An 11,164-nucleotide genomic window follows, 5' to 3' on the forward strand; every position below is an offset into this window, starting at 1 on the left:
AAGGGTTAAATTCTATTTAAAATCTTCACGAGTCTGACACGTTATTATAAGGCAAAGGGTTCAAAATTTCTGTATTGTTACCATAGGTACAGGTACCGACTTAACCCTTTGAGGACGAATATTATTTTACCGACATCAAGTTTTCATATTTCGAATACGAAGTTGTGAACAATTGATTTCTTTATATAACAAGAGATCAGTGATTAGCTTTCTGTCTCTGGCATTTGAGACCTCGATGTAGAATTTAATTCTCTTTTTCAATACTTCGAGAGATCCTTACCCGCAAAGTGTTGAGTCTGCAAAATGGAAGCTGATCGGTTGTCATTGACAGATGGCAGGGTAAGTCACATTTCGGCCACGGAGAAACTGTAGCATAGATTCAACGTGAATATTTACTTTCCCGAGCAAGGAAAATAACGTTGAAAATGTAACGTGAACAAATCTTTAAAGGTCCGTGTTTATAAATTTTAAATGAAAAATGCCTCAAGCAATAGAAATGTTATATTACTGTTATAAGAATAATCATGTGTATATGTGAAATAAAAATTTACCGGAAGAAGCAGGATAGGTAATAAGTAATTAGGTTTGAAAAATAAGGAAGGAGACGATGATATACAAGGTACTTATATTGTTTATAATATTGAATGCAATTTTAACGTGAAAGATATTTTAAAAACTCTAGAAAAGTCTGTTGGGTATTACGACTATCCTGTGTTTAATTCGTCCGTGATTAAATACATAGAACAAACGATGGCCATATTGGGGAATACTTTACGCGTTAAATATTCATTTAATTATGCAAAATCAAAAGGCCATGGTTCACAAATGCATAGGTAACCGACACTGGTAAACACGATATCACTATTTGATTATATTGAATATAGGTATGTTGTAATATATGAAGAAATGAATATTTATAATAAAAAGGTTTAAGAGTTTAAGAGAAATATATAGAATTATTATATAATTAAAGTTTAAAATATTATATTGGAAAAGATATACGAATGTTTCGTAACATAGGGTGCGCTGTTTTTCAATGGTCGGAATAATCATTGCCCAGTCCGTTCCAAATAAAGTTCGAACGAGAGTCGTCACAGTGTGCCTAATTTTCTTGTAAACGTGTAGTGTCAACTATAGTTTTAGCTCGAACCTTTAAAGAAACGTTGACGTACATCCTACGATGTTCCTTGCCCAAAACGTTGTTTTCATAAATAGCCATCAGTTTAATATTCTGAAAACAACTAATATGGCAGTGTATACGAAAAGTACCTTCTGCTCTTATGGCGGATAATGATGTTGATATACATAAGAAACAAAGCTTTCGATATATATAGTTTATAAAAACCCTAATGTCGAAATAATAAGAACGAGCAGAACGATGTATGCAAAATATCAAATATTTGAATGTGTAATATAACCGGAAGAGTTGTGCGACTCAACCGATCGGCCATTGCCGACTCTCGATTGACCAAGTTTGAATCTTGTAACGGTCACGCAGGTAAGTGTAAGCAGTCTTTAATAGAGTATACACGGTATCGTCATGTATGGTATTCTAATTATGAATTCACATCAGTGAAATGTACTTTATGAATATACTTGTCTGTAAATAGATAAATCTAGTTTATTTTTATTACAGTTACTTCAACTTTTTATGTGTTTATATACTTATTCTAATCTCTAATGGAACTAATTGAATTATGACCCTTGTTTCATTGGTTGTGTTAATGACAGTTTTGTTTGGTTGATTTTCACAGAAGGAAAGACGTTAGAATAAACCAAGAATGGAGGATACAAATGACATATTAGTATCTACAACAGAGTTTATAAAAGGTAAAGGACATTTAATGATATCGCAAAATAAAACTTAATCGCAAATTTTAATTTGCATTATAGGTGTTTTAATTAAATTTAAATAACATGATATGTTTTCTTTTTATACGTTTTTAGATCGATTATATTTTGTAACATTGAGTACTATGATAAAGCCAAAGAATACTCCAAACACCCATTATTTCAGTATTGACGACGAATTAGTTTATGAAAATTTTTACGATGATTTTGGTCCATTAAATCTTGCAATGTTATATCATTATTGTCAAAAGGTTAATAAAAAAATGAAAGCAGTGACTTTGAAGAAGAAAAAGATTATTCATTATACAACTGGGGATCCAGAGAAACGAGTGAACGCTGCTTTCCTCATAGGAAGTTATGCGGTAAGATATTACTGAATACTTTAATATAAGAAATATTGTATAATCGGATTAAGTAATAGTGATATACTCTTTAGATATTATATTTGAAACGTACAGCTGAAGATGTATTCAATTGTTTAACCAGTAATCCCAATTGTCCATTTATTACGTTCCGCGATGCTTCTGTTGGTACACCATGGTACCGAATATCATTGAGTGAATGTTTGAGTGCCATATATAAGTGCCACAGACTTGGATTTTTTAATTTTCAAGATTTTCGTGTTCAAGAATATGAATATTTTGAAAGAGTAGAGAATGGAGATTTGAATTGGATTGTCCCTGGTAAATTTATTGCATTTTGTGGACCTTATGCTAAATCTAAAATAGAAAATGGTATGTATCTATAAGAGGTTTTTAGGGTAAGATATGAGTTTTAACTACTTTATTGTTCATATTTCTACAGGATATCCGCTTCATGCACCAGAATCATATTTTACATATTTTCGACGCAACAATGTATCTACAATTATACGTCTTAATAAAAAGATTTATGACGCTTCCAGTTTTACGGATGCAGGATTTGAACACAAAGATCTGTTTTTTGTTGATGGTTCAACTCCAACAGATTCAATTATGCGTCAATTTCTTAAAATAGCAGAGAATGCTAGTGGTGCTGTTGCTGTACATTGTAAAGCGGGACTTGGTAGGACAGGTTCTTTAATAGGATGTTATATTATGAAACATTATCATTTAACTGCTCACGAAACAATTGCGTGGATAAGAATATGTAGACCAGGTTCAGTAATTGGACATCAGCAACAGTGGTTGAAAAAGTATGGATTTGTGTCAAGTATTATGTGCATCAATTAATGTTTAAAATTGACAAGTATGACTAAAAGCAAAATTAATTGCAGAAAAGAACCATATCTTCATTCTTTATTGAAAGAACCATTGCAATCAGAAAATGGAAATACAGTGCACAAATATGGAATTTATTCTATAGTTGGCAGACCCAAAATGGCATTCTTCTCTAATTTGAAAGAATCTCATTTAGTGCAAGATAACGTTTCGGGAATAATGCATAGGGTAGATGGGATTACATTAGATGATCACACTCCTACTGCTGGCACCAGTACAACTAAGTATATGCCTTTGACTCAGGGTGGAAAATTAAACTTAATCAAAGCCAAGAGAAGAAGTTTCCCAACAAACCACACCATCAATACAACTACTAAATCTTCAACAGTTGTGCAGTAAATATTACTTCAATTTAATTTAATATATTTTCCAAGGAAGGAGAATGTTATTCATGAATATGCATTATATTTTTAGTCCTTACTTAAGACCATTATTACAAGCAAGAAGTCAGAAAAGTACAAGTAATGCGTTAACTAGAAATAAAGAAAAGGATTCGACAAAGAAAGTTCTACCTAGGTCCACCACAACTGCTATTGCTAAGAGGTCAGTTAAGTAATTTTGCTTATATAATTATTCTTAACTGCTTACGTTTATTGCTTTTTTTTTCTTTGTTTTTCATCGTTTTACTTTATTTTCTTTATTTATTTTTCCATGCTTTTTTCTTTCTTTAATTTTCTAATACTTCTTATGTGTTCATAACATTTTTTTATGCATTTCGCTTTAGCCACGTACCAAATCTGTTTCGGGTTTTAATATTGCACGTTGTGAAAGTAAATACAGGATCACTATTTTTACTAAAAATTATAGAAACAGTTGGCTGGTCAACAATACCTGTGATCCATCTTCGCGTCGTGTTAAGTCTACTAAACCAGCAACACAGATCCATAATATCAACAACAACACAACCACCGCTACTCCCGTTACGACAATATCCGTATCGAAACCGGTGACAAGGGCCAGTATAAGAACTCCCTGCATCACAGAGACTCGTATTTCACATGCGTCTGCAAATTATTCAGTCTCGCAACCCCAACAAGGCATGAATATGATTCTCAGGTCTGCAGATCGAGTAAATCGCTATCATTCTCTAAGGCAGTAAGTCTCCATAACTGTTACTTTAAAAGTTTTGCCAAGTAACAGTTATATAGCTCTCTTCATAACAATTTCACGACTTCTGCACTTTATTGTAACATAGCTTTATTTTATATTCTCTATAAAATAAGCTCTTTTTCTGCATTGTATTATATACCTGTAATTTAGCTTCTATCCTTTTATTAAAGTTATTATTTAACTATCGTCAAGAAATCTAATACCTCAAGACAAAACAAAACGCGTATGTTTTGTAATTATATAATTTTTAATGTGTACAGTGTAAAAGGATATGAAGCAGTACCAAGGACTTCAATTTAACTGACCACTACTCTAACATGCATGTAGCATGCATTATGTAATTTCCATCTAAAGCATGTAATTACAATTCTTAAGATAATATTAGGCCTGGACAAATAATAGAAAAATCAACTTTGTTTATGAATTTTATATGTAAATACTATCCAACTAACGTAATTCATGCGTGTTATTTACAAAATTTATTGTATTATAGAAATAAAATATCGTTCTTATTAAATTGTATTACTGTCCAGGCCTGTGTCAGCTATGTAAGCTATATTTAGAGCTTAGGGATGAAGTAGCTCCTGAGGTGGCTAACAAAGTGTTCCCTTTTATTTCTGTGATTTGCAGTGCGCGCACAAGCAAAAGTTATAAAACTGCATTTATCAGATGACTAACCGATATTCTCAGTGGCGTTGGAGAGGACAGTCCAGTAATTCGAGCATCTCACCAGCGCCGAAGATCTCACCGCTTAAATCCAATTATTCAGTAAAACCATCTCACTGATCTCCAATCTTCAACTTGAGCAACTATTGTCCATGCTTTTATCATAATCAACGAAAATCGAATATATATATATACAATGGTCCTTATCATTTTTTCAAGGTATTCACTTTATGTTTACACTTGTATATCGGATCATAAGTTTTTCGTGACCTCCTGTGTTCTGCACAGGTATTAAAAGACTCTTCCCTGTTTTGTGATACGTTGAACGTTCGCGAAAGAAAAAAATCAATTTTGATTTCAATTAGTTCCCCTTTATTACATTATCTTTCTGCTGGTCAGAAAAAAGAATTCTATATGAATATTTTTAAATAATTTCTAAAAACGTATATACAACTTTGATTTTATTGGTTTCCATCATTTTTATCCTAAATTTCATAAGATTTTATATTTACGTGTAGATATAATTGAACTTATGATATATTGTAGATATCACGTATTTTCGTGTAAAATAATTTTTTAACACATTAAACGCCCAGCTATTTTTGCTTGCTGTTCCGTTTAGGCCACAGACGGCCATCAAGTTGGCCGCTGCTTGTTTATCTTTTTTTAATCAATTACATTGACGTTTTTATGTTGTATTCTTTTTCTTAAAGAATTAACTGAATAAAAACCGATGTCTCCTAAACGAGATCATTAGCCTCACGATCAGTACGCAAGGACCGACACGCATGCTGTTGTAACATGAATCTAAAATCTGTGGCAGGTCCTTGTGAACCGGCGGGCGTTTAATCTGTTAGACGACATTTTCCTTCTTCGACATTTGTGAAATAATTGTCAACAATTGGATTATTATATGGTTTTAACATTTACAAAATTAGTCATACTTATGTGTCTCACATATAAATGAAGATTATAGCGAATAGAAACTTACAATCATAATGTGCATTATTACTTATAGCTGTGCGATTAACACAATTTATTTGTCTTCATTTAAAATGTAATTTTAAAATATATATTTCAAATTTTAAGTTGAAACAACAATTTATGATGAGCGTAAACTTCAAAAGTACATATAACTTTACATAAATTTGTTGAATTGCTAATCATACTACATATAAATATATATATATATATACAAACATATACAAATATACATATATAAATATAATGTTTTTCTTTTAATAAAAAAAATATTGCATTCATAATGTAATAATGAAGAATGAACATGGAAAAAACATTATACAATATGGAACTGGATCAATTTATCCATTTTATTATTTATAGCAACTTTAACTGTGTCTTCAAACGTTTTATTGTTTAATATAACTATGTAAAATTTCATACTATTTACTATATCAATAAGTACTAACTTAGAATGTAACGATAACGTTGATACAAAACATATCAAAAAGTGTGATTAAAAGTAAAAATCGTAATATTATAAAAAATTTAACTTCTTACAATTTATATCTATAGAGAAAGCCCATGAATTGTTTATTCATATCTGATTACTTGTATTTGCTTAATTTTTGACAATATTTTAGAGAAAATATTAAATGAAATTCACACATAAAGATTACTAATCATTTTAATTTATTATGTCATTTGATCGGAAGATACAGTTAAAAGCCGAAGTTTTTCTTTTTTATAGTATTACATACTCTGTGAAACGAATACATTTTTAGTATTAATAATGCAATGAAATATGATTAACAATGTAAGATGATAAGCTAATACTATTACGAATATTTATCTATTTCACGCTATATATACTTCTCCGGAAAAACCACTGCTTTGAAATGTTCTGAGTTGTAATACCTATTTTTACAAAACAGTGAGCGAGCGAATGAGTGAGAAAGAGAGAGTGGGAGAATGCGTAGATAGTTTCATTTTCCCAGTTTATCAGATTTCGTACTTTTTATTATTGTTTTACAATGAAAAATACAATATTAAAAATCTGCTGATAAATTATTTTGCATTTTAATACAGATTGTTATTGTTCTACATTTGTATATCAGAAAATTGCGCAATGTAAATAATGAACTGATTGTTTAAGTAAGATTTTCGTTAAAAAATATTATGAAGATATTTATGATTTCTTCATTTTTTAAATACTTAAGAATAATTACATACAATTTATAGCAATGTTAATTTTAAAAGTAATTGGAATACACTCAAATGATGTATGATAATGTACACTGTGAATCATGTACAGTTAAAATTTTATTAACTTTTAGCATTGTAGAATATGTAATTAAATTCACAGATATATTAACAATGTATAACATAAACGACTGTAATATTTTAATTTATGTGAATATAGCTTATTCACAGAAATACAGATGCTTCTACATATGTGTGCTCTATGTACACCACGTATATACACACAGAATATGATACATGTGTTTGAAACAACCTAACATAATTCACACATAAATTTATTGTAAAAAATATATTGAACGAAAAAAATGTATACACGTGAAATTAAACAATTTCGTGTCTCCCTAAGAATTTTCAGATTATTTTTTTTTTTGTCAATTTTTTCTTCCATGAAGTTCTGATGTATTTGTGAAATTTCAAGTTCTCTTATGTTCGTATTATGTCCTTTCTGTGGTAAATGTATTAATGCATTATGTTACTCAGTCTATGTATATACGTGGTACATTTATACAATTATACACAAATATTAGGACAATTATGTAAGATTACGTAAAAGTTAAATAATATTTTAAGAAATTAATGCATTTTATAAAAAGAAGTGTCATTAATATTTAAGGACAAAGATATTTTAATAATATAAAATGATATATTGTTGTACAGTAGGTCCAAATGTCTGAAATTGTGGAGAAAGTACAGCTTTTAATTCAAAGGAATATAGTAGTGGAGTAAATTGATATAGAATCATGAAATAAGTTGTGAACTGGTTGTTCTGGAATCTAATTTATAATTGAAAGTAGTAAATATTGTGCAACATTTGTAATTGTACATAGAAATTCGATTTAAATTTTTAAATATGACATACTCAATGTTGAATATTGTTAAAAAAGATGTATTATAAACATTAATAATTTGAGTCTAGTAACATATATTACAGAAATTTTATATTTGTGAAGCTGGATATATTCACAAAATAGTTTCAGTTGGTGGCCATCTGGTTTGTAGATGAAATTATGTAAAAATCATGCAACATTTACGATTTTGCCTTAAAATATGCAATAAAATTTCGAAAACATTTTTTCATATATTTTATAAAGAAACATATAAGTGGTCAATATAAAATTTCTTTACTTTCTATTTTCTTAATTTAATATAGAACATATACTATGTTATATTTCGACAAACATAGTATTTTCTAGTGCTCTCAAAATGTATTGATTTTTATTGAAAAAATATTTTTATTCATTGATACGATTGTATTAAAACTTAGAAAATATTAGTTTATTGTCATTAAATATCAATGAAGTATTATTTAACAACTATGATACATGAGACTTCTTATAGCAATTAAATACTACTCGATTGTACTTTGCTTTTTACACACATGCAATAACAACTTTATATTATGTTGTATATCTAATAAAAATTATGTATTTTACTTACTTCCAGAATTATGTGCATTGTTTTTCTTGCTTAAAATTGTTTAATAATAGCATAATACATAATATTTCTGTTTTTCTTCTGTCTTTATTTTCATAGCAAATATATTATAAAAACTTATCAAAATTCTTAAATATTTGTACAGTAATGTAAAATTGGAAGTCTATATTAAAGTTTTGTTTAAATAATTTAAAATACTTCTAGTAAATTGTTCATTTAGCATTATTAGCCGTCAGGAAATAGTTTAAAGATAAAGAAGTTTAAAATACTGATCTAATATTATCTAATTAAAAAGTATATAAGATATGTAGCAAACATGACCCAATGGCTAGCAAATCCAAGTTGTGACCATTTTTCAATAGTGTGAATGTAACTGTACCCTGTCTCTTGTAATTCAGATGTATCAAACATAAGACCTAAATAAGCTAAATGAAAAACTGATAGCCCAGAAAACATCATATTTGTTAAAAGGACCCACCAAGAATTTTGAGTATTACATGTATGTGTACATTTACCCTTAGTACATTGTTTGGATGCAATACATGCATCAAAAATATTTGCTAGCATAGATCTAAGCTGGAACTCTACATATGTATAAAATCCAAGACTAAGTAAAACTGCTGCCAATTGAAAATTTAATCCATGTAGAAGAGCACTTATTAAGTATGTCATGGTTACAGCTCCAAATTTTCCTAAGTACTTAATACTGGGACGGAATATATCTAAAAATTTATATCAACAATTTATTATATAATATCCTAAATTTTACTGACGAAGATATAAATGTGCCTTAATAGCATCACATGTATTTACATACATGTCTTCAACCAGAAATGCATAGGTATATTCCAACAAATAACTACTTGTACTAGTGATCGTGGAAATTCTACTTTTAATGGTTTTACCAAGGTAGTCAGGGCACATGGAAATCCACCTATTAATAATGCAGTAGATGCAATATATGAAATAAAGTAATGAGATGTTCTGAAAGACAATGCATCTCTGTAGGCCAATAACCATCTGAAATAAATAATTATAATAATAAATTTAGTACCAATCTTACTATAAAATACAGATTTACCTTTACAGCAGTATTTACTTACTTCCAAGAATTGTCCATTATTATCCATTGTGTCCAGCAATTTGACATAGTTAAAAACAAAAATGATAAAACCATAAATTGAGCAGCATACAGTATCCACCATTTATCCTATGATTTAAAATTATTACTATTCATTTTCATTTATACATTTATGAAAGAACAATCGGTATGATTAAGAGAAGTATTTCATACCTGATTATTTATATATCGCACTGATATATAATCTTTGAATGATATCCATGGACCAAAAACACATGTGACACCACAGAAAGTATATCCCATGTAACTATAAATATCGGGTAAATCATTTGAATCAACTTTGTCTACGGCCACACTAATGGTTTTCATTGCCATAATCATTACCACGCTACGTATTTTATGCCAAACTAATGGAGACATAGAAAATTCACTGAAAATCAAAAACAAAAACTGTACAATATTTAAACTTTGAAGAGAACATTTTTTTTCTACTTACACTTTACTAACTTACCAATATACAATAATAAGAAGAGATGGTAAAAATATTCCTAAACTTTTACAATATTTTTTGGGTAGATGTAAAGTAATATATGAAAATATACAAAGTATCAATAATGTATATAGACATTCTGTTACATAGTGATGAATATTGTATATGCCAATCAACACTGACAATGTATGAAAAATTTTATGTGATACAAATTCTGCAATATTAAAGGAAGGTATTAATAATAAAAATTATTCCATTTTCTACTTCATTTAAACGCTTCCATGCTATATAAAAAATTATGTCTTACGAGAACGAGCGCATAATCGAAATAAAATCATGGAAATAAGAAGCGGTAGTATATACAAAGCTGTATCATAAACAGTAGGGTTGAGACAATATTGATACAGTTCCAACAATGTTCCTCTTTCAGTATTTTCCTCATACTCGTATTCATAATCTGAGTCTTGGAAGTATTTATGTCCAACAAAATCCCCCTCATCGTCGTAAAAAATTGGTGCTTCTATATCGTCCATTATAGTACAAATTAAATAGCCGGCCTGTCAACAGCATGGTATTCGAATGTTGTCGCTTGCGGCAAATTTTTTTCTATAATCATCGTAATAATGAAACTTATAATGTTGTTTGTACAAAATTGTACATAAACGTAGCAAAAAATTAGATGAAACTAATATTTATATTATAGTTTTGTATACCTATTTTGAAAATACCCTAACCAAATAAATATACCATGGAGGTTTTGCGTATATAATGTAAGTGGTACCTTATATGAACATATCAAATGAAATAAAACATAAACCCTAATGAAAGTTTTATCAATTTGTTATCTCATTTTCAATTAAACAAAATCTTTAAAAGTTATAAATCTTTATTTCTTTAGCCCTACTTAAACGTAAATTTGGGAGCAAAGTACTATATACTACTATCAATAAGTAATTCTATATTTTGTTCACCAATTTATCTTCATATTTTTTATACAAATTTACAACTTATAAAAATAGACTATGCTTGTAAGAATTATTGACTTCATGA

The 11,164-nt window shown here is 29.0% G+C and overlaps 2 protein-coding genes across 6 annotated transcripts; one reads left to right on the top strand and one right to left on the bottom strand.

Annotated features, from left to right (window-relative positions):
* The first annotated feature begins 1,508 nt into the window (after positions 1 to 1,508).
* Positions 1,509 to 8,557, top strand: cdc14 (cell division cycle protein 14). Of its 5 annotated transcripts, XR_013001458.1 has the most exons (9): positions 1,509 to 1,830; positions 1,948 to 2,213; positions 2,288 to 2,585; positions 2,656 to 3,025; positions 3,107 to 3,445; positions 3,525 to 3,653; positions 3,918 to 4,205; positions 4,481 to 4,577; positions 4,851 to 8,557. XR_013001458.1 is itself a non-coding variant. In XM_031990959.2 (8 exons), exons 1-8 carry the CDS (start codon positions 1,782 to 1,784, stop codon positions 4,518 to 4,520), a joined length of 1,779 nt encoding a protein of 592 aa, XP_031846819.1. In that variant the 5' UTR covers positions 1,509 to 1,781; the 3' UTR covers positions 4,521 to 8,557. The 5 variants fall into 5 exon arrangements, 4 of the variants coding, with proteins under 4 accessions (XP_031846819.1, XP_031846818.1, XP_031846820.1 ...); XM_031990959.2 differs by having other exon boundaries at positions 4,481 to 8,557; XM_031990958.2 differs by lacking the exon at positions 4,481 to 4,577.
* Positions 8,558 to 8,609: 52 nt separating this feature from the next.
* Positions 8,610 to 11,044, bottom strand: por (Protein-serine O-palmitoleoyltransferase por). Its single transcript, XM_031990938.2, has 7 exons — positions 10,828 to 11,044; positions 10,422 to 10,720; positions 10,136 to 10,328; positions 9,838 to 10,054; positions 9,647 to 9,753; positions 9,361 to 9,563; positions 8,610 to 9,265 (listed from the first exon to the last, which is right to left on the bottom strand). Exons 2-7 carry the CDS (start codon positions 10,645 to 10,647, stop codon positions 8,823 to 8,825), a joined length of 1,389 nt encoding a protein of 462 aa, XP_031846798.1. The 5' UTR covers positions 10,648 to 10,720; positions 10,828 to 11,044; the 3' UTR covers positions 8,610 to 8,822.
* Between the last annotated feature and the right edge of the window lie 120 nt (positions 11,045 to 11,164).

Source organism: Nomia melanderi, chromosome 2 (genome assembly GCF_051020985.1).
Source record: "Nomia melanderi isolate GNS246 chromosome 2, iyNomMela1, whole genome shotgun sequence".
Lineage (NCBI taxonomy): Eukaryota > Metazoa > Arthropoda > Insecta > Hymenoptera > Halictidae > Nomia > Nomia melanderi.

Excerpts from the sequence above, each read along its gene's own strand:
- cdc14 (XM_031990958.2), top strand. The coding sequence starts at position 1,782 with ATGGAGGATACAAATGACATATTAGTATCTACAACAGAGTTTATAAAA. Across the intron at positions 2,586-2,655 it reads TAAATCTAAAATAGAAAATG|GATATCCGCTTCATGCACCA; the intron begins GTATGTATCTAT and ends ATATTTCTACAG. Across the intron at positions 4,206-4,850 it reads CGCTATCATTCTCTAAGGCA|TGCGCGCACAAGCAAAAGTT; the intron begins GTAAGTCTCCAT and ends TGTGATTTGCAG.
- por (XM_031990938.2), bottom strand. The coding sequence starts at position 10,647 with ATGGACGATATAGAAGCACCAATTTTTTACGACGATGAGGGGGATTTT. Across the intron at positions 9,754-9,837 it reads TGCGATATATAAATAATCAG|GATAAATGGTGGATACTGTA; the intron begins GTATGAAATACT and ends TTTAAATCATAG. Across the intron at positions 9,564-9,646 it reads ATAATGGACAATTCTTGGAA|ATGGTTATTGGCCTACAGAG; the intron begins GTAAGTAAATAC and ends TATTTATTTCAG.